The sequence below is a fragment of the Neophocaena asiaeorientalis genome, unplaced genomic scaffold, assembly GCF_003031525.2.
Source record: "Neophocaena asiaeorientalis asiaeorientalis breed wild unplaced genomic scaffold, Neophocaena_asiaeorientalis_V1.1 scaffold65, whole genome shotgun sequence".
Lineage (NCBI taxonomy): Eukaryota > Metazoa > Chordata > Mammalia > Artiodactyla > Phocoenidae > Neophocaena > Neophocaena asiaeorientalis.
In genome coordinates this window covers 175,115-199,696 of record NW_020173215.1, presented here as the reverse complement: position 1 = coordinate 199,696, position 24,582 = coordinate 175,115, and the positions used below count along the sequence as shown (strand labels likewise).

The 24,582-nt window shown below is 37.6% G+C and overlaps 1 protein-coding gene and 1 non-coding gene across 3 annotated transcripts in view; one reads left to right on the top strand and one right to left on the bottom strand.

Moving 5' to 3' along the window:
* Positions 1 to 24,582, top strand: part of PRDM5 (PR/SET domain 5) — a 201,486-nt gene that overhangs the window by 86,674 nt on the left and 90,230 nt on the right. The window contains exons 4-10 of one of the 2 annotated variants that reach the window (XM_024745139.1): positions 5,486 to 5,660; positions 8,053 to 8,227; positions 9,382 to 9,474; positions 9,735 to 9,856; positions 13,716 to 13,795; positions 18,103 to 18,187; positions 19,434 to 19,591. In XM_024745139.1, coding sequence (XP_024600907.1) covers positions 5,486 to 5,660; positions 8,053 to 8,227; positions 9,382 to 9,474; positions 9,735 to 9,856; positions 13,716 to 13,795; positions 18,103 to 18,187; positions 19,434 to 19,591 — 888 coding nt within the window. The remainder of the gene's footprint in view (positions 1 to 5,485; positions 5,661 to 8,052; positions 8,228 to 9,381; positions 9,475 to 9,734; positions 9,857 to 13,715; positions 13,796 to 18,102; positions 18,188 to 19,433; positions 19,592 to 24,582) is intronic. The other variant, XM_024745141.1, reaches the window with a different exon arrangement.
* Positions 15,271 to 15,377, bottom strand: LOC112399831 (U6 spliceosomal RNA). The gene has a single exon (XR_003003324.1). It is a non-coding gene; the product is annotated as a U6 spliceosomal RNA (small nuclear RNA).

Here is a 24,582-nt window from a genome sequence, read left to right as displayed (position 1 = left end):
ATGTGTAGTTGGTGTTTTAGTTTGAATCCTTAGGAAGAATTATTATTAAATGGAGTAACATCTGTGAACTCTTGAGGGAAAACTTCATCACCTTGTTCTCCTCCTTGACCCTTCTCCTCCTCTCACACTCCATATACAGTCTGTCAGGAAATGCTGTCAGCTTCTCTTCAGATCATACTCAGAATCTGATTACTTCTCACCATCGCCACTGTTTCCCTGCCATAATCCTCCCATGTCACCCCTGTCCGTGACCTAGACTACTGTAATAGCCTCCCACCAAAAGTAAATGAAGGCAGATATCACTGAACTTTTTACTAGTAAGTGCTTTTCTTCTGTAGACACAAGCATATTAGTGTTCTCTTTTACTATGCATATCTGTAACATGATTGAGCAACTCTTATGAATATAGCTTATGCTGTGGGGATACATGGCAATTCTTGTTCACTTCCTTGAGGAAACCATCTTTGTTTGGGGAGACAAGAGGAACACATGAATGTCGTTGATCACGTGAATTAAACGATGAAAACCACAGAAATAAATTACAGGTAAGTGTCCAGTTGAAGAACTCCTGGAACCTACATGAATTTAGTAGATTAGAAAAGGTTTCACGGAGGGTGGACGTGAGCTGTGGCTCAGACGCTGCTGAGAAGTCGTAGCCGGGAGGCCAGGTGGCATCTTTGCAGTTGTACTGAGGAGGAATGAGTTCAGTGTTTTCTGAGAGGAAGTGTACCAGTTGGACTAAAGAACAGAAGGCAGGTTAACTTGAAGGATAGTTGGGGATGAGAGGATGAAGTGTGGGTTTAGATTACCAATTGGTAAGCCATTGGAGCCATGTTTGGGACAGGACTGGTACCACATATTGAGAATCCTGAGCTGTTGGATACTGTGTGTGTGTGGGGGGGGGCAGCAAATATTACTGTTAGGAAATCTTTTTTTTTTTTTGCTGTACCACGTGCCCTGTGGGATCTTAGTTCCCCAACCAGGGATTGAACCCATGCCCCCTGCAGTGGAAGCACGGAGTTTTAACCACTGGACGCCAGAGAAGTCCCAGGAAATTTGTTTGTTTGTTTGTTTGTTTTGGTTGCGTTGGGTCTTCGTTGCTGCACACAGGTTTCTCTAGTTTCGGTGAGCGGGGACCACTCTTCGTTGCGGGCTTCTCATTGCGGTGTCCTCCCCCGCCGCGGAGCACAGACTCTAGGCACCACAGGCTTCAGTAGTTGTGGTGCACGGGCCCAGTTGCTCCGCAGCATGTGGGATCCTCCCAGACCAGGGCTCGAACCCATGTCCCCTGCACTGGCAGGCAGATTCCCAACCACTGCGCCACCAGGGAAGTCCCAGGAAATCTTAAGGAGAGCTTAGAGTGTGCTTTGGAGAGCATGATGGGTGTAGCTAGAGTGACTCACTGTCCTGGCCTGCCCAGGACTCTCTCAGTTTCAGCACTGAAAACCGCATGTCATGGAAACCCCTCAGGGAAAGTAGATGGTTGGTCACTTAAGGTATAGTATAGATCAGACAAGCAGTTGGTACCTGAGGTCCAAACCAGAGTAAAACGTTAGCATGTTAGCAAGTGAACAGAGCATGACAATCAGAAATCCAGAGCAGTTCAGAGCTCTGGTAGGCAGGCCGTGGAGTTGAATTATATTTTGGCTGACAGCAGTTCAGCCAAATGAAATTGAGCATTGTCATAGCAGCTTAGCTTATGTGACAGGCTAATTGAATCAAAATAAATATTTTAATCACTGACTTTCAAGTTTTGTTTAATAGTAATACTAATAATGATAGCAGTACTCATCATTAATGAATACTTAACTTGTGCCAGGCACCTTGCTAGATTTTACAAATATTCTCACCTTTAATCCTCACAACCAGCCTATGAGATAGGCAGCATTATTTTCTCCATTTTATAGATGAGGAAACTGGTGGCTTGAGAGATGAAGCTGTTTGCTCAGTTCCACAGCTCATTAGTCATAGAAGGAGACTTGAACCCTGGCCATCCCAAAGCTCTTAGTTACTATTTAGTACCAATTCCTGGTGTCACGGAACCTGGTTTGTTTATTATTTACTTTTTCCTTGTACTACAAAAGTAATACTTGTTAACTCTAGAAAAATTGAAACACGTGGGCTAGCAGGAGACTGTGCAAAATACAATTTCCTCTGTTTAGAAACAAAGTCTGTTGACACCTTTGTTCATATCTTTTTCTTTGGGGGGCACATTGATATATGTTTTTTTCTATACAAATGACATTTGATAAATCTTTTAAAGCCAATTGTTAGACATTTATTCTTTTTCAACTTATTTTGTTGGATGTTTAGGCTGTTGTAACTTTTTGATACTACAAACAGCTTATAGTAGACATAATTAGCTGAAGACGTTATACAAATAAAATAAAGCAAAATGAAACAAGACTGAAGAACACAAAAAATTCATAATGATGGACAATAATGCAGGAGATGCATAGCAGTTGTAAAATCACTCTCTGTTGTATCTGGATCACCAATACAGTGAAAACCAGTGACTAAGGAATATTTGCTTCTGAACACACCATGATGTTGAACAGCTTTCTTTCAATTAAAGTTGAATTTTCAGCAAAGTCACCTAGAGCCCATGACAGGAACCATAAGCAGGACCCCAGCCCCCAGGCAAAGTCCCAGGAAGGCGTTTAATCCCTAAAATGTAAATGCAAGGAGTGACTCTGCTAGGAGGAACTGTGTTCAGGGGAATAAGCCACAAACCCAATGACCAGAGACCATAGCTGAAATAAAGAGAAGTAAATTTAAGGATCAGAATATTAAAACAGTTATCAAAGCTGGAGGTCATGGCCAGCCTAGTGACCACTGGGAGTTGATGCTCAGTCCTGTAGTGTTGGGTCAACACTGTTTAAATCCTTCTTGGCAAAGGGCCGGAGATTGGGCCTGGGATGAACCTACAGGGGGGGAAAATCACCCCAGAGAGTTTGAGAGAGCTCCAGGGATTAGAAATCTGGTAGGTTCTAACAATCAGAGGTTTTGAAGAAGGAGAATAATATAATGAAAGGTTGTTGAGTGATTAAATCAGTAAGGAAGCAATTTAACAGGATACTTCTTACAATAATTTTATTGTGGTGGCAAATGAAAAGGAAGAGGCTCTTGGTCTGGGTAGTGGTAGGAATTATATGTAGAGAGATATCTAGATATCTGTCTGCATTAAATAAATAGATTGGAGCAGTACCTGTCATGACATTTCTCTTATCACATGTTTGGCACACAGATAGAACATGTACTTGATCCTTGGAGCTCGTAATGCAGCCATTACTTTTGTTAAATTGAAGTTTTAACTGGTATGTTAAAATTTTCTTTTATTACAGAACCCCTAAATAGGCATGTTGTGTCTTACGATTGCTGTTTAAGTTAATACTGTCATGTTTTACAATTAAAAATGATTATCTTCTCTTGGTGCTATGAAGGTCATTCATTATAAAATGGATGACTACTATGCTGGAAAGACATTTCAGTTAACTTTCTTGGATATTGATCAGATAACCACTAAGGTTTATGATTATTTTCTGAAATCTTCATTAGGTGAGCCCTTTGTTGCTTTGGTGACCCTTTTAGCAAGTAGTTTCCAAAACCTGGGAATTGCCGCTTCTGAGTTAATTGAAAAAGAAATCTTTCTTTTGCTGAGTGTCCGCATTGTTTGTTTTTGTTGTATTTTTGTTGCATTAAAAGTAACAGTTGTATAGAAGTTAACTCTGTTCTTAATTAGAAATAACTTTCTGTGTTTCTGGAGGTATGAAATTCATGAACTTCCAAGAATGCTGTAAAATATTACAGGAACTTCATTTAATCAACTGCAGCTAATGGTCAATGTGCTTCATTGCTTTGAACTTCGGAGTCAGTCCTCCCTTACACAGTATTTGATAAATGTGATCATAATTTCTGCCTCATCCATGGAATTTTCTAATATTTATTGTTTTTAAAATTGCATTTTAAATTGCAAAGTAATCTTTGTTGTAAGAAGAAACTAAAACAGTATTCAATATAGACTCCTACTTCTCCCAGCCTCAAAATGATAACTTTATAACAGTTTGATGCATATTTTCCAGTTTTTCATGGGGTTCTGCTTGTGTATACATACATATATATACACGCATACATTCATTACAGATTTCTCCTACTCCTCTGTCTCTCCCTCCCTCACCTAGGTGCTATGGTATTGCCAGAGGAGAGGAGGCTTTGTTCTGTGTTCTTCGCTTTATTGGATTTCACTCCTGGGTGGAGCTTATTGTCCTCCTTCTTTCCCTCACTTGCCCACCGCAATTCAGGTTATGCTTTGCTTCTCTTTATCCTCAGCAGCCAAGCTAGGAGCCCTCCCAGAACAAACCCTCAACTGTGTAAAAGACATCAATTCAGGGTGTTTCTCCTGGGGACTGCCGGCTAAGCAGCCCCAATTCTGGCTTCCCTGGTAATTGGCCCCGGGCCCAGAGGGGCTTTTTTTTTTTTTTGCGGTATGCGGGCCTCTCACTGTTGTGGCCTCTCCTGTTGCGGAACACAGGCTCCGGACTCACAGGCTCAGCAGCCATGGCTCACGGGCCCAGCCGCTCCGCGGCATGTGGGATCTTCCCGGACCGGGGCACGAACCCGTGTCCCCTGCATCGGCAGGCGGACTCTCAACCACTGCGCCACCAGAGGGGCTTTTTGTATCGTTGGTTCCAAGTATGAAGTTTCTCTGGGGTTTCCTTGGGTTATTCTTTGCTGCATTCCTCTTCTCAGTCTGTTATGGGTTGAGATTTCTTCTGCGTTAGCAACCCTGGCTAATTTCTTCCTCTAGAATCTTCTAAAAAATGGTGGTATGTTAAGGGTGGAACTTGCTTTCTTCTTTCTTCTGTCATTTTAGTGGGATTTAGGTACACGTGATGACCCAGTCAATGTTTTGAACCTCCCAGGTACCTAGTCTTTTTTCTATTACCGGTCCAGCTTTTTGGAAATTCTTTCAGGGTTCATTTGCAGTTCCTCTGGTTTGTGTTATAACTTGAAAGTTTTCTTCTTCTTTCAGTTTTGCATTTTATATTAATCATAATTAAGTCATTGATATCTCATTGCTCTCTGTTTGGGTTCAGAAGTGACACCATTACTTAACAAATTTATTTTCTACTGCATTTATGGACCTCCACAAGGTGTTACTGCATAAAGCCAATTAATGATGCAAAATTTAACTTTTAGAAATTTAAATAATTATCCTTATTTCATATGATAGGTATACATGTCACTATCTTTAATATATATTTGTAGTTTATTTGCCAGGTGACTAAATATTGTCAGTTTCTTTTTTCAGTGTTCAGATCAAGTGGAGATATAAAAAACGGAGCAGTAACTTTTCTTGAGCCCATGATACTCAGTGTATCTTAAAAATGATTTCTTAGTTACTGTCAGAAACGAATGATTTAGCTTTTTTTATTATTGAGGTATATTGGTCATATAACAGCACATATTTTTAATTTTGTCTCAGGAAGGAGAAAACATTTTCTATTTGGCAATTGAAGATATAGAAACAGATACAGAGCTTCTGATTGGCTACCTGGATAGTGACATGGAGGCCGATGAAGAAGAACAGCAGATTATGACAATGATCAAAGAAGAGGAAGGTAAAAATTCTAAAGGACAATCAACAGCTGGCAGAAAAGGTATTACCTCTAATTGATGGTCTGAGAGAATGAAAATTGTAGGAGAAATAAAGTTTGAACTGTGCTTGATTATAATTGCAATATAATAGGGTGTTCTCAAAATAAAGTTAGTTTTTGTCAGAACTCTCGGAGGATATTCAGTTGTGTGCCTCTCTTCCAGCAGGAAGGGAATGATGGGTTGGGGTGGGTGATGGATGTGCCCTGTAGGACTGCCAAGGTCAGCGGCAGCTCCCAGCTTTCACTGCTCTCACGGGTGGGTAGCCAGTAATGAGGATTTTTGTACTCCAGCCCCGAGTCTGCCATTCATCCATGTTATAACCAGGCAAGTCACTAACTCTGAGACTTTACTTTCTCATCTGCACATGGGGAAAGGTGAGTGCAGAGGTCCTGCTGGGCCCTGTGGGATTATTCCTGGGCCTCACTCTTAAGATCCTTTGAGAATCTGGAGCATCTGGAAATCTTTCTTTGTTCTGATCATAGAGGCCTACAGCATTGCTGGGTTGTTCTAGTAGGGTAACCAAAAATGTATGATGACCATAGGTAGACTTGCTTAAATCAGCCCTGCAATCTAGGAGATAGATGTCACTTGTTTGTCATCTGACAGGGAATAATCAATTGTTATTAGGGCTTGTTTCTGTTTTGTTGTGTTTTACTCCTGATGGGGTTTGAGGGAAATTTGAATGGTGTTAAGGGTGTTCACATTTTGTAAAAGGTTGATACTTACTATAGAGAATTTTTCCATTTTGCTTAACAAAGCCGCTTCAGAAGTGACCCTGGTTTCTTTAGTCACTGTGGTATTAATGTCTTTTATATGAATTTTCTATTCTAACTGTATGTCATTGGCTGAAAAAGTATGAGTATTCCCAGTATTGCCAGATTATGCTTCTGTTTCTTTATTTTAGTTGGAGTATTTAAAAGGAAGATGAGGACGGGCTATCTGTTTTGTCTTTCCAAATATGCATTATGCTGTTTGGAATGTCAGATTTGGGGTGATGGGAATTATTTCTGTACTATTCTATGTTTTCTTTATTTTTGTATTTATTTTCAGCGTTGCCCCCAGGGTACGGTATTACTGTGTCCACTGTTTTACCTTAAAAATAAGTCTCCTCCTTATTATTACCCTGATATTTCTTTATTTAGTTAACAAAATATCAACTTCTATTACTTTTGTAAGAAGAATCAACAGAAACTTACACAGATTCTTAGAACATATGAATCACGTGCTTATATTGTTGATATTTTCAGTTTAGAATTCAGTTTCGTTTATAAAAGCAAAATATAAAACCCCAAAAACAAACAAACAAAAACCCCCCAAAACAGAAGCAAAACCAACCAAACAGTGATCAAAAGAAACAAAGAATCCACTCAGATGTCAAACAGTGGAGCGTTTGGTTAAATAAGTAAATTTTGGTACCTTAAGTTAAAAAGAAATTTGACTTGAGAAAATATTAAATGGAAAAAAGAGCAATACATGAAATTGCATAAAAAGTATGATCATAAAGGTTCTTAGACTGAACCTGAAATATGAATGCACAAAAGACAACTCAGGCATGGAAATAGATCACAGCAGTTGTCTCTCCATGGTGGGGTTATTGGTGATTTTTATTCTCTTCATATTTTCTGCATTTTATCTAAATCTAACCTTGGGACTTCCCTGGTGATCCAGTGGTTAAGACTTCTCCTTCCAGTACAGGGCGTGCGGGTTCCATCCCTGGTTGGGGAGCTAAGATCCCATCTGCTTCGCAGCCAAAAAGGTAAAATGTGAAACAGAAGCAATATGGTAACAAATTCAATAAAGACTTGAAAAATGGTCCACATCCAAAAAAAATCTTAAAAAAATTAATCTTATTTGATAATCAGAAAAAATATGTAATTTAAGAAGCACACTTTGAAAAATTTGGGTAGAGCCATGAGAGTCCATATAGGACTGACAGCCAGAGAGACAGTGGAGCCTCACTCCGCCTACTGTAACGAGTGCTGTTTTTATGACCTTGGCCTTTTTTCATATATATGTGAGATTCCCCTTGGTAATTCAACATAGTTCCCCTTGGTTGAGTTTTTCTCTTCTTGCAGCTAAAAGTGAACTCAGGATAACCCGTTTCAGGGAAGACTTCGCCGTTGCATTTCAACATTTGTTATAACTCTTTGATGTGAAAAGTTAATGTTACAGGGTAAATTAAAAATTGATTTTGATTTGGATTAATTTGGTGAAACACAAGTTAAATGATTTAAAAAATAATGTATTGTTCTAGTAACACTTCCTATTATTTTTCATGGGCAACCTATTCATACTCATAGAGATAATAAAAATTTACTAATCTGGTACCATTAAGCACAATTAATTTTGATTTTAAAATGAGGGCAAAACTGAGCAGTTCTTGGCTCTTCGCAGATCGCTTTGGCTGTAAAGAGGACTATGCCTGTCCCCAGTGTGAATCGAGTTTTACCAGTGAGGAAATTCTTGCTGAGCATCTTCAGGCATTGCACCAGAAACCCACAGAGGAGAAAGAATTTAAGTGCAAGAGCTGTGGGAAGAAATTCCCAGTTAAACAGGCTTTGCAAAGACAGTGCGTACATTCAAGAGTATATCTAAAATTATAAGCTGACACGTTGTTTAACTGTTTCATTCCGTTTGTCTTATAGTTTCTAACCTGTGTGCGTGTGTGATGGTGTGTGTGTAGAAATTAAGCATTCTCTATTGTCACTGTCGTAAACTTCTCTTACTATAGTACACTGGTTTTTGAAACATTCTGATTATGAAGTTTAACAAGTAAACATTGTTTATGCCAATCAATCTTTGTCCATTTAATAACTTGCTGTTAAATATTAAGCTCATTGGTGTACTAATTTGAAATCTGATATGCATAATTTAGCTAGTGCTTTGAAGTGGCAGATCAAGTTTCAGCGGTCTGCATTCGATATTCCCTCTGAAATGTGTAAAAAAAAGAAAAGAAATAGTTTAAGAAATGGAGAGAGTTCAGAGTATGAAGAATACAGGGCCATTTTGGGAAGCACTGTTTATTTCCTAGCAATGTCGGAGAAATAATTTAAAGATGAATATGTACAAGATATGATGATGAAATGAATTAAATGGTCCCAGTCATTGCTCTGCACCCTTTATTATCTTAAATATATTAACAGCATATTAAGTTATCCTTTTACTTAAGTATTGTACAGTATCGTGAATTATTAAAAATGAGAAAGTGGATACATATATTTACAAACTTATTTTTAACAGAATGTCACCTTGCATATGAGCAAGAAATCTTTAACATAGGCTTAATGTTTCATTTTTTAATTCATTAAAGTAAAATTCTGAAACATGCTGTATTTCATATTAAGACAGTTTTCATATATGCATCCACTTTTGCTTATGAAATGTGAGGTGAAAAATTTCTGTTCAAAACTTAAACTTAAAACTTGGAAATTCTCTTATACACTCTTTAAAAAACCAGGCAAGGGCTATATAGTTTTTAATGAATAGATTTTAAAACTGCATTCTAGTCAGCTTTTATTCAATTTAGTATTACATATTCTACACCAAACATACTTTTGCTGAGCTGAGTCTTATAGTTCAACTGTAGGTGCTACTTAAAATTTTAAAGGGCAAAAGGCAGAATGAAAGGAGAGATCATGAATGTGACTTCATTCAAAGTAGAGATATTTTCCTAAGTCTTTGTCTTAGACTTCCAGTTTTTGTTTTTTGTCCATTTCCCCTCAGTGTTCTTCAGTGCTCAGCGAAAAGCAGTCTGAAGGATTCTTCACGAAGTTTTCAGTGCTCTGTTTGCAATTCTTCCTTCAGTTCAGCGTCAAGGTTTTGTATCTGAGTTATCAGATGGCTGTTATATAATTGCGGGTCATCATTGGCATGCATGCTTTCATGCTTCTTAGTGATTTAGTATCATATGGCTGCAGAATTTCAGTGCTTTCCTTCCTACCTGCCTAGGTAACACTTGTAATGACCCTGAAACTCTACTGGGGAGCATGCATTACAAAAGCCAGCCTGGATGTTAGAAGTTTGTAGGTGTCTTCACCATTTCTTCTCCCTGTTTCCCATTCCTGCTTGTCTTGTAGTTTTGAGCAGCACCAGGAGACTTGCCGGGGAGATGCCAGGTTTGTGTGTAAGGCTGACAGCTGTGGAAAGAGACTGAAGAGCAAGGATGCCCTGAGAAGACACCAGGAAAACATCCACGCCGGTGAGAACTCATCAGAGGGTTGTTTTTAAAGGGGCTTCCTCTCCCCAGGCCACAGCGATCTGTTTTTAATTCTCACTCTTCAGGAGAGAGCTTGCTTTTCCATTGTATTTCACACAGATGTAGAGCTCTGGAAATGGAATTTTTTTCTTCCACTGAGCACTATTTCTTTTTGATTTCAGCAATATTCGTCATTTTTCCTATCTCTGAATTAATCATAACTGGAAACCTAAGCTAGAATCTAGTTGTGCTTGGTAGCCAGGTGCATTAAGAATTAATGTTTTAAATAATAATTTTAATATTTTAGCATGTGAAATTTCTCTTTTAGTAGATATATTTTAAAACTGTTAAGTGGTGCCCTTCTGCCTTAATATTTTTACAGTAAAATTCCATTTTTTAAAATCCTTATATTTCTTCTATATTGGAGAAAATTACTGGCTACATTTTGACATGCTAACTGAATATATTTGGATTTATAAAGTAGATACTATTTGAATTCCTTCTAATGGCTAGCTAAACAATAAGACAACTAGAAAATTTGTCACTTAGATTTCATCTGCTTGGCACATGGTAAATGTATTTTGACTTTAGGGATTGACTGTGTTGCACTAAATCGAACAGATGATTATTGTCAGAGTTAATGTTTTATTTCTTCAGCGTCTTTTCCTTAAAGGAGGCTGAGGTTCATGGCACCCCTCTTATCCTTCTATACTTGCATTTTTCTCATGTGTTTACTTTTGCCGTTGGCTTCTGGGTGGAAATGTCTTTCTGCATATGAGGAAAGTGTTATTTCTTTTCTCCTATCCTGTTTATTCTCACATTCAGGAGAAAAGAATAACCGGTACTCAGTTTCTGTTTCCTGTATTTGTTCATGGTCCAAAAAGTGTCTCTTTTAATGCTAGTTACAACTTCGCACCACCAGCTTGGGCTGCACACTCAGTACAAGCCATATTTGAAAGCTCAGGCTGGCAGAAGTTGTGGGCTTGTGAAATGTGGCTTCAGAATGGTGCACATCACTTGGACTTCACAGTGTTCTGATTTCTTTCTTTCCTTTTGAAGGATATAGAGAAGATGACATTTTTCTGAATTCTTTCTACTTGGGCCTTTCCTATCTTTGCAAAAGGCAATCATAACTTTTTGATAGACCTGTCTCTTCCTAGTTTTCGTTTTTTTAAAGCTGTTATTTTTAAAATGCTGTTCTTAATTTTCTCCATCTTTGTCTGCGATGTATTATAACAAATCTTTCATGTCATTTTTAAGGTTAACTTTGCTGAACTAAGTAAAAAAACAGATGCACACTGAAACTCTGGAAACTTGCATTCTTGTTATTGGGCGTGTGGTCTTCAGACTGTGCTAGAAGCATAATTTCTTTGAGGATTCTTGTAGTTGGTCTTGGATATTAAAATATTACTGATTCTGAAAACTTACGGTGATTTTGTAGGAAATAAGATAAAAGGAAGTTTTTTATTTTTCTGTGTTGTGGATCACATAAAATATGAAACTTACTGTATTTCAGCCAGAGGCCACCATGCATACTTTTTGCTGGAATTGGTGCTCAATCGGTCATTCATAGCCCCTCTCTTGCTTCTTCCCTCGCATCTGTTAGTTACACAGACATTTGGGGAAAGAATATTCCATATTCAGAATAGGGAACAAAGCAGTGTTCATACACATGGTCGTAGAACGCTTTACTGTAGAAAGACAAAGGTATTCAAGGAAAGAGAAGATCTTGCAGCTTTTACCACCGACAATGACAAATGTTCCTCGTTAGATGATATGAATTGAAGATGCTGAGAAGAGAGAAGCTGAATTTTAAAATATGGATCACATTTTTCCATAGAAACTGTAACATATGGTGGGTAGGTTCTCAGACTAGCTCCTAGAAGCACACTTAACCCACATAGTGCTGAAACTCACAGTACTTAAGAGACTACGTATTCAGTACAGTTGTATTAATTTTCAGTGCATCTCCTACCTTTGTAAGTAATGTGTTCCTGACTGTTTTTGAAAGCTGAATCAGAAAGTCAAATGTCAGACTTAACCTGAATATAGTAAAACTAAAATGGTATAAAGTCTAGCTGTGGCTTTGTAGATGCTATTGTCCTTGAACCTGGGGAAGCTTGTAGGGTGACCTTCCCAGTTACTCAAGAGGAAACAGTGAAGGGTCTAAACTTCCTTAATTCACCTTAACCATCTTTCTCTTTTGATTTCGATTCTGCGGATGCTGACATAGAGATTTTGTATATATGGGAAATAACATTTATCTACATTCTCAGGCAAACAGTCATAAACTTTTCCCATGTTTCTTCTCTGAGGAATTAGGATTCCAGTCCTAGGATGAAGAATAGAAGCTATAGGAGGAGAGAAGAGATTGAAGAGTAGGGATGGGGGTTTGGTGTATTGCCTGTGATTCTAGCTGGAGGAGCCATGGCAGGAGTATTGGGATAAGGTGAAACAGGTGGTTGTGGAAATGTCACTTCTCTTTCTCTTCTCTCCCTCAAGCCTGACCTACCTTCTGGGAAAGAATAAGTTCTAGTCTCAGAGAGCAGCTGAGTTGAGGGATAAGCTAGGGAAATAAAGGATTGTGGGTTAAAGGAGGGACATACCCGCTGGTACAAGCTGGAAAAGAGGGAATATTCTTTCTCAGTGGCCCCTCATGTATAATAGATATGGATGGAGAATTGATGACCAAATGCATGCTGTCGGATATTCATTTTCCTCGGGAGAATTTTCTCCTTTAGTAGCCATATTACTTGTCAATCACCAAGAAAATTTTTCTTGGCTATACTATTTGGCATGCTAAAAATAGTGCATTATATGAAATCCGTATCTTGAATGATAAGACAAAAATTAATCTTTTCCTTTTTCTGAAAGTGTTGCTATCTCGTAAACACAGTCTTTTAATCAAGTCATTTTGTAATCGTGTTTTCTACTGATTTTAGATTTCTTTCAAGAAAATAGAGAAGTGAGGTAGTGGATGAGGTTGAGGTTTTGGCAGAAATAGCCATGGATTAGTCATTTTGGGGGCCAGGCAGTGGCTACATGGTGGTTCATTTTATTATTTGTTTACTTTTTGAGTATTTGTAGTCAATCAATTCAAAATTGAAAAACCATTCTGTGGTTACTTATGGTCGTGCAGATGATATTGTTATTATGTCGTATTTGAAAATCTTGTTTTGTTGAGTCTTTTGTTTTTTATAACCACTGTGAAATTTGAAATTTGAAATGGTCTACTATAATTATAATCACTCTATAAGAAGACAAAACTGAGCTCTGTTTTGATTTGTAAAATAATATGAATGCCAATATAATGTTTCATTGTTCTTGATTTTACCTTATTCTGGTTTTTAACATTAATATGATAAATCATATACTCTCAGATCTTGCAGGCTGATCAAGTCTAGTGCTGAAAAGAATAATCTCTGAATTCCATTTTTAAAAATCCAGCTGATTAAATCAAATATTCTGTTAAAATTTAAAGCAAGTAGCAAAATCAACTTACGAGTTAATAAATACAGGTTTTCTTTTATGTATGCATTTGATTAATTTTAAGTTTTCACGGAAGTGTGCTTTTCTCTTTTAATACTAAATTAGAACGTGGAAAGGTGAAAGGCCCATTTTATATATGTAGAAAGTGGTATACCAAGCTGAATATTTCTCAGATTTTGAAAGTGTTTAAAATGTAGCCTCTTCTTTATCTGAGTTTAATGGATATCTCTACAACACTGAAAATTTTGGAGTTGTAAGTTAAGAAGATGAAATACCTGTTTAGAAATTATAAATCACCTAGAAACACTGTATCTAATACTCCTCTTAATATTCTCATATAAATCATGGTGGTATTTTATTTTTTTTTGTTTAGGGGATCCTAAGAAAAAACTCATATGTTCAGTGTGCAATCAAAAGTGTTCTTCAGCATCAAGCCTGCAGGAACATAGGAAGGTCAGTAAGATAAAGACTAATGCTCATCATAGTGTAAGATCTTTTAGTCATTTATAGTGTCGGCCGTGAAAATTTTTAGCTGATTTTTGTATTGTAAAGACAGAGTTTTGTCATTAATTTAACTACTAACATATTCTAAAATGCAAGACTGATATGCAGAAGAGCGAACTCTCGCAAAAGAATATTTTGAGTTGTTTATCGTTGTTCAGAATTAGTAGAAATATTTCTCCACCACAGTATTGTGTCTGACTGACACCTCATACTGGTTTCAAGCTTTCCCAGTTGCTGTTTGCTCAGGAAATACTATATATTTGAGGAAACCATATATTTTTGTGTATTTATGATATGCTCTGCAGTGGACGCATATTATAGTTAAGTGTGGCAAAACGAAGACAAAGAGCTCTGTTGTTTTGAAGAGCTAAAAATAATGTAGAAGAATGTCAGAGTGTTGTTAGCAGAAACGATTATGCCGTTGACCCTTGAACAACAGAGGTTTGAACTGTGCTGGTCCCCTTTTAGCAGATTTTTCCAGTAAATACATACTCCAGTACTACACGATCAGGGGTTGGTTGACTATGCAGATGCGGAGGGCCCGCTGTAAAGTTACATGATTTTTCCACTGCAGGGAGAGATTGCGGGGTGGGAGTGGGGTGCAGTGGGTCCAACCCCCAAAACCCCATGTTGCTCAAGGGCCAACTGTGTTAGGAGAAAATAAATTTAATACATTTCGCAATAAGCATTAAACTTACTAAGTTGCTACCTTAATGTGAAAGTTATCCTGAAAAGTAAATGACAGTTATTAACCCTAACAACATTAGCACTAGTTAATAGAATTTACGACAGAATAGAATTAAATTAAAATTTAGATTTTGTTCGTATCATGGCAGAGTCCAAAAATATATTTTATGTTATATTACAATAACAAAGATATAAATGATTATTTCCTGAGTTCATATATTATTTTTTCAGAATATCTAGGAGCATATAATATTGTCTTTTAGTCATTTAATACTAAAGAAGAGAGGAGATGATACTAGTGAAAGGAAAATTTTACTTTTGTTATGGTTTGTAAGTTGAATTTTGTCTCTTTGTGTGTGTCTGTATTCCAAAATAACTTGACAGGCCTTAAAACTCATATGATATTCGATGCTGTAACTCCAAGCATGTGCTGTGGATTTAACCTGTAACATATAAGACAGTTGAATTGTTAAGATGTCTGAGGTTATATCCTACATGTTGAGTGATTATGATCCTTAGGGAGAAATAATGCAACAGCACTGGACAGGAGTGAAGACAGTGGATGTCACCTTCTTCTGTCCCTAACCCCCCATGTATACAACATTGGGCCTGTGTTCTCTCATTTATGAAGTGTGACTTTTGAACTGATCAGTGTCTTTTAATTACTTCTCTTAAGTGCCATGAAACTACTTTTTTTTTCTTTTCAGTTTCCATGTGGTTGTTTTAACAGATTGTTTAAAAATATGGAGTACTTCAAGAATTTGCATATAATTCTTGTTCAGGGACCATGCTAATCTTCTCTGTATCATCCCAAACTTAGTGCAAGTGCTGCTGAAGCAAGCACTGAAGCTACTTTTTAAGGGAAGTTTTGCACAGAACTCCAGTCCAGATGCTGCTGCTTTTACGTCTCTCTTCCTCTCTTCTCATCACCCTTAAGGTTTCTGAAGCAGAACCTAGTCTGAGACAAAAAGATTAAATCCAGTTGAATAAACATTAAAAAAAAAATCCTCATACTTTTATACTTCTTTGATTTCCTTCCCTGATCTTAAGAAGTTGAAATTTAAGATATCTTACCAAATTTCAGATTTTCCCAAATAGACTATTTCAACAAAGTTGGTAGTGGGGCATATTTCTGAAAAGTGTTCTCTTTTCCATTTATTTGCTTCATAACATAAGAACTTTTCCCCCAGGGAATATCTTGGTAGATTTAAATCCTACCTGGTGATGGTGGAATACAGCCATTCTGTTTCTGCAAATGTTAATAACTTAGTAGCTCAGTGCAGCTCTTCATTACAGCATAACTCCTCTGACTTAGCCTTTCTGAATCCACAGGTAGCTTTTACTGACTCCATTTTTGACTATTCTTATAGTTGGGTATGTCTAATGTCTAATAGAGTTTGGTTGTAGTATTTCACCTTACCAGTAGATGGTGCTGTATGAATAGGTCAATTTTATATTATAGTCTAGAACAGCGTCTTACATTAGTACGTACTGCCCTATATTACAATAAGATACATTATGATCCTTCCTGAAAATTATTTAATTTGGGACTTCAAATGATAAGTTATTACCATCCATGTCAATTTAACAAGCTGGACATTTTACAAAAGGTGCTTTAGTTAGCATTAGGCATTAATTAATGTCATTTTCACTTTAAATCTGATTGTTTTATTAAAACTTTTTTAGGAGTTTTGAGAATAGCTTTGGATTGAATTTTCTACTATAAATAAGATAGTCAATACAAAAATGCTTTCATGTACAGTAAATATTCTATTTTATAATTTTGATAATATCAATTCAATTCAACCTTTAAAAATGTTTCATGGGGCTTCCCTGGTGGCGCAGTGGTTGAGAGTCCGCCTGCCGATACAGGGGACGCGGGTTCGTGCCCCGGTCGGGAAGATCCCACACGCCGCGGAGCGGCTGGACCCGTGAGCCATGTCCGCTGAGCCTGCGCGTCCGGAGCCTGTGCTCCGCTACGGGAGAGGCCACAACAGTGAGAGGCCCGCGTACCGCAAAATAAATAAATAAAAATGTTTCATGTTTCAGAAGCCATGAGAGTTAAGTGAACAAATATGAGTATATTTTGCAGTAATTTATTTAACAGCTGCCACTTTTATATGGATAAATAATTTAAAATTTGTATATACTAATTAAAATTTAACATTAAAAATGAAAATAAATGTTTTCATTTATGCATGTCTCAGAAGGCACATCATCATGTTTTAGAGTAGCTTATTATAAAAGATATATGTTACGGAAACAGAGTTTAAGAATATAAATCTGTTCTTATTATCTTTAAACATTACACCTCATATAATTGCTGTGAGGGTCTTTGATGATTGAAGATGTTGCCTTTAAAATTTCTTAGTCTGAAAGTTTTCCTGCTGTACTATGTGGTGCTTGCCTTCCTCAGACCTGTCATGTGGCTGGACATAGGCTTAAGGCACAGACTGCAGACCAGGGATCTGTGAGCCTTGCCCCAGCTTCCGTTTCCCTTCCTGGTGCCGTCTTTTCACCATTCCTGCCTTGAGTTCCTCTGTGGTCACTTAGGTCAGGGGAGCCGTTTACCAGTCCTCCACTCTTTACTCATTGCTGTACCACTTCAGAGTCTTCTGCCTTGGCTTTCACTCTGTAGTGGCCCTAGATATCCTGCAAGGATCACCACAGTATCTTGGCTTCCTGCAGAAGGACCTTTGCTTGTCTGGGGTTTAGTTTTGTGAGCACTACCTTTAATGAGGTTGAAACAAAAACAGGACCTCACCAAAACCACTTTTGCATCTTCAGCAAAACGGTATGATGCTCTTATTCATTGGGGTGATCAACATTTCTAATATAAGGCTTCTTGCAACACATTCTTCTTAGCACTTTGTACCTTGTTACTGGTACTAAACTAAGCTTTTGCTTTTCATACCACCTATTCAGTTTCTCTCATTTAGTGTCTGGGAGGGAAAGAACTAAATTTAATATTAAACTGTAATATTTATTTAGCCAGTTGTTTGCTAAAGTTATGCTCCTCCCCCTTATAATTTTTTTAAAATAAAACGAATAAAGTTTTTTATTGTGGTCCTCCTATCCTGTGAGAGTTTTGCGGTGAGCTAAATGCTTTTCAGAATCATGTATCTCCTTGTCTTTAACGTTAATTAATGTGTTGTTCTGTATTACGTATATTTAAGTTTAAAGGAGTGTTGACTACTGTAAAGGGGATATTTTTACTGGCAAGTTACGTATTTCCAAGTCTAAATTTGTGCATAACAGAGACGTAATGTATACTAGGTATAATTTTTTACAGAGAGTATAAATTTATTATGCACTTTAAAAATAGGTCAGCTGTTTTACATATTTAAATAACATGCAGTCTTACATTTTTTTAATGATATGTTTCTACTAGGTAACATGTTCATTGCATTTTCAATTTATGTAGGATAGTGTGAACAAATTAGGGCTGAATTATAATATATAGTTTGGATATTGCAGTAGCAACTGTCCACATGTTTATACTTTTACTTGAGCTCTGTACAGTTTTTGGCTTTGATAGTTGACTTAACTGTCAATTTAACGTTTTGCAGATTCATGAGGTATTTGATTGTCAAGAATGTATGAAGAAATTCATCTCAGCTAATCAGCTAAAACGTCATATGATCACCCATTCAGGTAAAATACATATTTTTCCATTTGTATTGAAATCTCTACAAAAGATTCACCTCGTCATTTTCGGGAGCTCTGAGAGTGGTAATCAGGAGACCTGGTTATTAGTTCCAGATTGGCCATTGACCGGCCATGTGATTTTGAACAAGTTACTTAGCTTCTCTAGACCTCAGTTTGTTTCTGAAGCATATGTGGTTGGACTAAATGAAATTGAAGATCTTCAAACTCACCATTTAATTTGTTACCTACTCCTCCTTGGGCCTCTGTTTCTGTATTCTTCATCTGTGAAAAGATATCCTACCTTTCAAAATTGCTGTTCAGGTTAAACGAAGTCATCTATATACCACGCTAGCAGAGTGTCTGATATTTAGGAGCGATTCAGCAATTATAGTTCTGACATTTCTAGATATTTTCACATTCTAACTAAGGAACTAATAAATGTTAGTGAGAAATTTATAAATACATTTTGAGAATATAAGTTTTTAAAGCCATAGTTTCATTTTAAGCAAGTTTGAGTAATAGGTCTGTTACACAGACTTAGAAAAATTCAGCTCTGAAAATAACTTTTGCTTTATGAAGTCTCTTTCTAGAGTTTAGAATGTCTGTACTTTGCGACCATTTAAGTCAGAATGTTTTTGAATAGCTACTTCATTTGGAGACATATATAGATATTTTGGCAAATGAAAATGGAAGATCAAAAATGGTGGATCGAAAATAGAAGATCTGGTGGCCTTCAGATATGCTTTGTTTGAAAAAGTTGTCAACATTACGTGAATATTGTATAAATGTGGATTTTACCCAACAACCTAAGTGTGTAGTTTCTGCTGAGAATTGGAAGCTTGGCCTGTGTGGGGTCTGTTGGCCCAGCAGGAGGCAGGTCTGTCCTTTACCTTCATCACTGTCAGGCCACTCACCCTTTGCATTCGGAGTCGTGACCCTGACTTTGAACTCATACTGATCAGCAGATTTTTCATCTGGAAGTAGGATTTCTTCCTTGAATTGAAGCTTCATCTTTATATCTAAGCTACTTTATACATTTAGCTTGCAAATAGATCAATAAAAGAACAAACTGATGTTTCTTTTGTGAATAGGCTCACATATCTAACAGATGGATTGGGTAATAGATTGTTTCAGTTGTTTGGATCATGTTTTAGTTGACTTATCCATAAGAAGTAATACAAGGTAAGGCTGTTTTCCTTTTTATCCTTTACCTTTATATAGATATGAGATTGTCTCCACTCATTTTTCACAGAAAAACGACCCTATAATTGTGAGATTTGTAATAAATCTTTCAAGAGGCTCGATCAAGTGGGTGCTCACAAAGTAATACACAGTGAAGATAAACCTTACAAATGCAAGCTTTGTGGAAAGGGATTTGCCCACAGAAATGTTTACAAGAATCACAAGAAGGTAAAAGCTTATTAATATTGTTATAAACATATGTATTTTTGCTGATTTCCTGATATAATTACCAATTGTTTACCTTCAAAGAAGTTTTTGGATATCCGAGTCATGCTGTACATATGAAATAATTGGAGAAGATCTTGCTTCTGTTTTCTAACCACTCACTCAGGCCGTAACGCCTGTGGCCTTGTTTCCTATCTGTATTCTCTACTGACACTGTTCTCCTCACAAGCAAGAGTGTCATCCAGTGTTTTCCAGCGTTGCAGTAACTGCAAAGGCTTCTCTTCTTTCTTTCTATAAAGTTTGACACTCTTGCTCTTGTTACCTTTTGGAAATCCTCTTCATCTATGGCACCATTTTAGTGACTCTGCTAGGTCTTCTGCCAGTTTCTCTGAGTGCTTCTTTGTTCTCTGAACCCTCCCCCAGGGGGTTATCCTGGCTGCTTTGACTGTAGGCCTCTTCTATGTTCTCAATGTCAGCTATATCCATGAATTCTGGTACAAACTCTGTACTGATGATTTCCAAGTGATTTATTTTGTTAATCCCAGCTCTCAGACACACATTTGCCACTGCTCGTGTGATACATAACTGGGCCCCTTTTGACCTAATGAATTTAGCACGCTCCAGATAACTTCACTTTTGGAAGTTTCTGTTAATTTCTGTTAAGGACAGAAGCATCTAATTATCCCTGTCTCTTTCTGTAATATTAGCCCCTTTTTAGAATTAGAAGCTAATTCTTAAAGATTGTACCCTCTATGTTGCCTTATCACCGTCACAATCATCCATTGCTTTACCATTTCCACATCCTGATCATGGCTCATCTTCATCACTTTAATACCCATCTCATTCAGCTTCTTGTTACGTATCACTTCCCACTTATTCAGCTGACTAGATAAATCATCCCGAAGCACAACTCTATCACTCTTGTACTCTAATATTATAAGTAGATTTCCAGCACCTATTAACATATGATGCTTTACCCTGTCACTCGGAGTTCTCTACACCATGACCTCAGCTTCCTTTTCCAGCTTTGTATCCTCCTATTTTCTGCATGAGACATATCAAAAACAACTCAGCATGACCTCTCTAACTTCTCCCGTCCCTCCTTCCTAGCAGGACTCTCTTCAAGTTACAATCTCTTAGTTTCGTCTATTGATTTTTGTTTGTATTTCCTACACTTTACTCAAGTTCTTGTATCAGAAAGTTAGTTTTGGGCTTCCCTTGTGGTGCAGTGGTTGAGAGTCCGCCTGCTGATGCAGGGGACATGGGTTCATGCCCCGGTCTGGGAAGATCCCACATGCCGCAGAGCGGCGGGGCCCGTGAGCCATGGCCGCTGAGCCTGCGTGTCCGGAGCCTGTGCTTCACAACGGGAGAGGCCACGACAGTGAGAGGCCTGCATACCGCAAAAAACAAAAAAAGAAAGTTAGTTTTATCTAATCTACTTTGTGTAGGTAATAAATAATGTTTGAATTGAATTCAGAAAATGTGTGCAAAGATATTCATTGTCTTAGAAGTGTATGTTTAAATTTGTGATGTGATACATATTTGCTTATTGATTTTGGTATATTGTAGGATGCTGTTAAACAGCGTATAAATAACGCATTTTCAAATAACTTTGTTACCTTTTTATTTGCAATATTCCATTGGAATTATAATTATTTCAGTATTTATTGGGACTTTACAAACACATCATTTTATCTCTTTAAATCATTTAAGAAGTTACGATATCAGTTTCAGCTTCACTCTAAAAAGAAAAGAAAAGGCAGATTTACGAAAGAGTAAACAGGATTGATGGATGGTGTACCAAATCATCTCTGCCTAATTTCTTGCTGACCGCCCTTATGTTTAACTCAGGCATTATATGTTCAGAGGCAGGACCACATTCATTACTGCTGCACTGGAATTACATGCCTATAAAAAATTATCTGGCTAGTTTCCTGCTAAGTCTCTGGAACCCTCTTGCTCCTTTCTTTGATGAAACTGATCTACCCACATTTACGAGTTTTTCACAGTTTGACTTATGTTATATGCCATATGGGAATTTGACACAGGATCTTTGCACCATCTCTCATACCTTTAATCATAAATCATATGAAAGTAATAATGATGCCTTGGGAAGGATAGAAACAACGATGCCTGTAATTTCCAAAGTGGAAAGCACATTCAATCCTTCTGCTCTGGACAGTTGTGCTTCTCACTGTGTTATGATCCTAGTGTGTATTTGGTATGGTTACATGAAAATGTTTAAAATATTTTCCAAGAGTTATGGTGAAAAAAGCAAATCAACTTTTTCTTCCTTCATTATTCATTAGTGGCTAGTTCCAAACCTAAAAAGTAAGGATATGCAAGGAAAGCAGAAAAAAAACCCCACTAAAAGTCAGACCCATCTTCATCATGTAGCATGACCAAAGGTTGTTATTTTAAATAAATTATTCTTTGGAGTTTTTGATTATGTAAACTTGTGTATTTCTATTATGCTTATCTGGTTTATTTGGGGGTCAATTCTTTTAACATTTAAATTTGCTTGAAAAGGAAATATTTTCATTGTGATGGACAATAGGGTGTGAAATTTTGAAGGAGTGATTTCTGTTTCTTAAACTTAATTACTTGTTTTGTCATTTTGCCAGTTAGACGAGCTCAATAGGTCAAAATTAGTTTTTCTTTTCCCTAATCCTTTCTGACAGTCATTTAACCTGATTCATAGTTGTATTTTTAGGATCTAGTTAAATAAAGATTGTTCTTCTGGATCCACCTATATTCTGTGATCCTTTAAATCACAATTGGACAGACATTTCAGAACCACAGGAAACAGAAATTAGTTAATTAGTCTTCACCCTCCATTCTGTTCCCTGTCAGATTTAAAGCAAAGCCAAACTGAGATGTGTCTAGTGCTTTCCTACTCCTGTGATGGGTAGATGGACTGAGCCATCTTGGATCCTGGAGCTGGCACTACTTGCTGGGTGATGGGAATGAGTACAGAGAGGTTTTGTCCTGATTAAGTCATAAACAAGCTCCTGGGGGAAAGAGCTGTGTCTATTCAAATGAGAGACCTGTTTTCCTGACCTTTATATGACCTTCAAGGGATGAACATTAGAAGCCGATGAGGAACTCTGGTCATAACCTCTCCTAAAATAATTCCATTGGGTGTCCTCTACTAACACCTCATCCAGTGATTTGCAAATTCTGGGCCACGACCACTTTGTGGGTCTTGAAGTAATTAACTGGGTCATGAATAGAATAGAACAGAACAGAACAGAATAGAATAGAACAGAACAGAATAGAATAGAATAGAATAAAAAATACAATAGAAAGTATGAGAGTAAGGGTCATTTAATGAAATAATACACGTGTGTGCGTGTCTGTGTTAGATTTTGATATAAAAATTATCTTTTCAGTCATGATCACACAGTTTGAAAGACACTGCAGGTCAGACTTTGTGCAGGTGAGATTTTATTAGACCTTAAAGAAAAGGACAGGTCTCTGTCTATAAAGAAATCAGGGATTAGGTTCTAAAACCATAATATACGGCATAAATTTTACGTAATAAAAGAAATCTTTGGCAATCTCTAAGAAAGGTGCCAAGTTGTACATTGAAAGACAGTGGCTCAGTAATTCCGTCACAACCACTTTTTCCTTCAACTTTGCATCAGATTTCTCTTCTTCAGGCGGGTTGTAGGTGAAGTAGTGGGTGGTTCATTTAAGGTGTTATATGTCCAGAATTGCCTATTTTTGTGTTCTAGAAGCTCATGCACAAGGCTGAGATGCTCACACTAAGGGGGGCATGCATGTAGGAATTGAACCTGACAGAGGAAAGGAACAGATACAGATGTTCCTCTGAAGCTCATGTAGTTAATGGCAAATCGCTTACCCTGTTTCAATTATTTTTCTTCGGTGGATGGTGGGATGGCATCCTACAGTTTCTAATGTAAGCACCTTATTTCTCGTACTAGACAGTAACCTTTGAAGATAGATGCTGTACTTTAATTCATGGCACCTGTTGACCACATTGTGCTTTGAATGTGGCAGACATTTTCCGAATGAATAAAAATTCATGAAAAAATTATCCCAAATAAATGATTTAATGCTCCTAGTTAAATGGTAGTTATGATACGAGGAGTGATTTCTCTAAATCTCCATTTGCAGTATGTATTGCATTTCCCTTTCTGAGCACTCCCTTTCTTGACTTTATGAGCATATCAGTGATCTAGTGATCCACTGAAGTCATGGTTGTGTTCCTTCTGCACTGGGTTTATCAGCCCGAGATAGCTAAGAACTCTTTAAACCTTTCATTTGAAGACGCTGCACAGTTCTAATTTTCTGAACCCTTTCCTGGCTCTGAGTTAGATATTTCACATGTAGCTCACTTACTCCCAAATCACTGATGGCCCTTTGTCCCCTGAGAAACTTTAGTAGAAGAACCTGCCTCCCAGCTTGCTTCTGCTTCCCCAGATTATGATTGAAGAGCCGTCAACTAAAGACTGTGCCTTGGTGTTTCCCTGAGCCACAGCATTGCTGCTGCCCTTCAGAGGTTTCTTCACCCCGGTTCCTGTGGGCACAGGGCCTTGCCTTCCAGGTCTCTAGCCTCTGACTCTTGCCTTGCACTTAAAGGTTCAGACTGGCTCTTACCTCCAGAATACTGCCTTTGTTCTTTGCTCTTTACCAGCCCAGCCCAACCCAGAGGTTGAACTCACTTTACTTGACGTGCCTGATCAAGTGCACACCGGTAGCCTTCTTAAAACCACAAAGGGGAATGTTCTTTATTTTTTAATTAATTTTGTTTTCCTTCTTTTTCCTTTGTAGTAGACATCTTATGAAAACAAATCGCTAAAATCATACATGAATGCATGGGTAGTCAGTTATGCAGCTTAGGTTAGAATCCCCGGCACCAGCCACCCTCCCTTCTGCCTACCACGTTTCTAGGCCCCTTCCCAGTGAATAGCCTCTGGGCTTTCCCAAGTATTTTAACAACTGTACACGTTGTTGTACAAATTATTTGT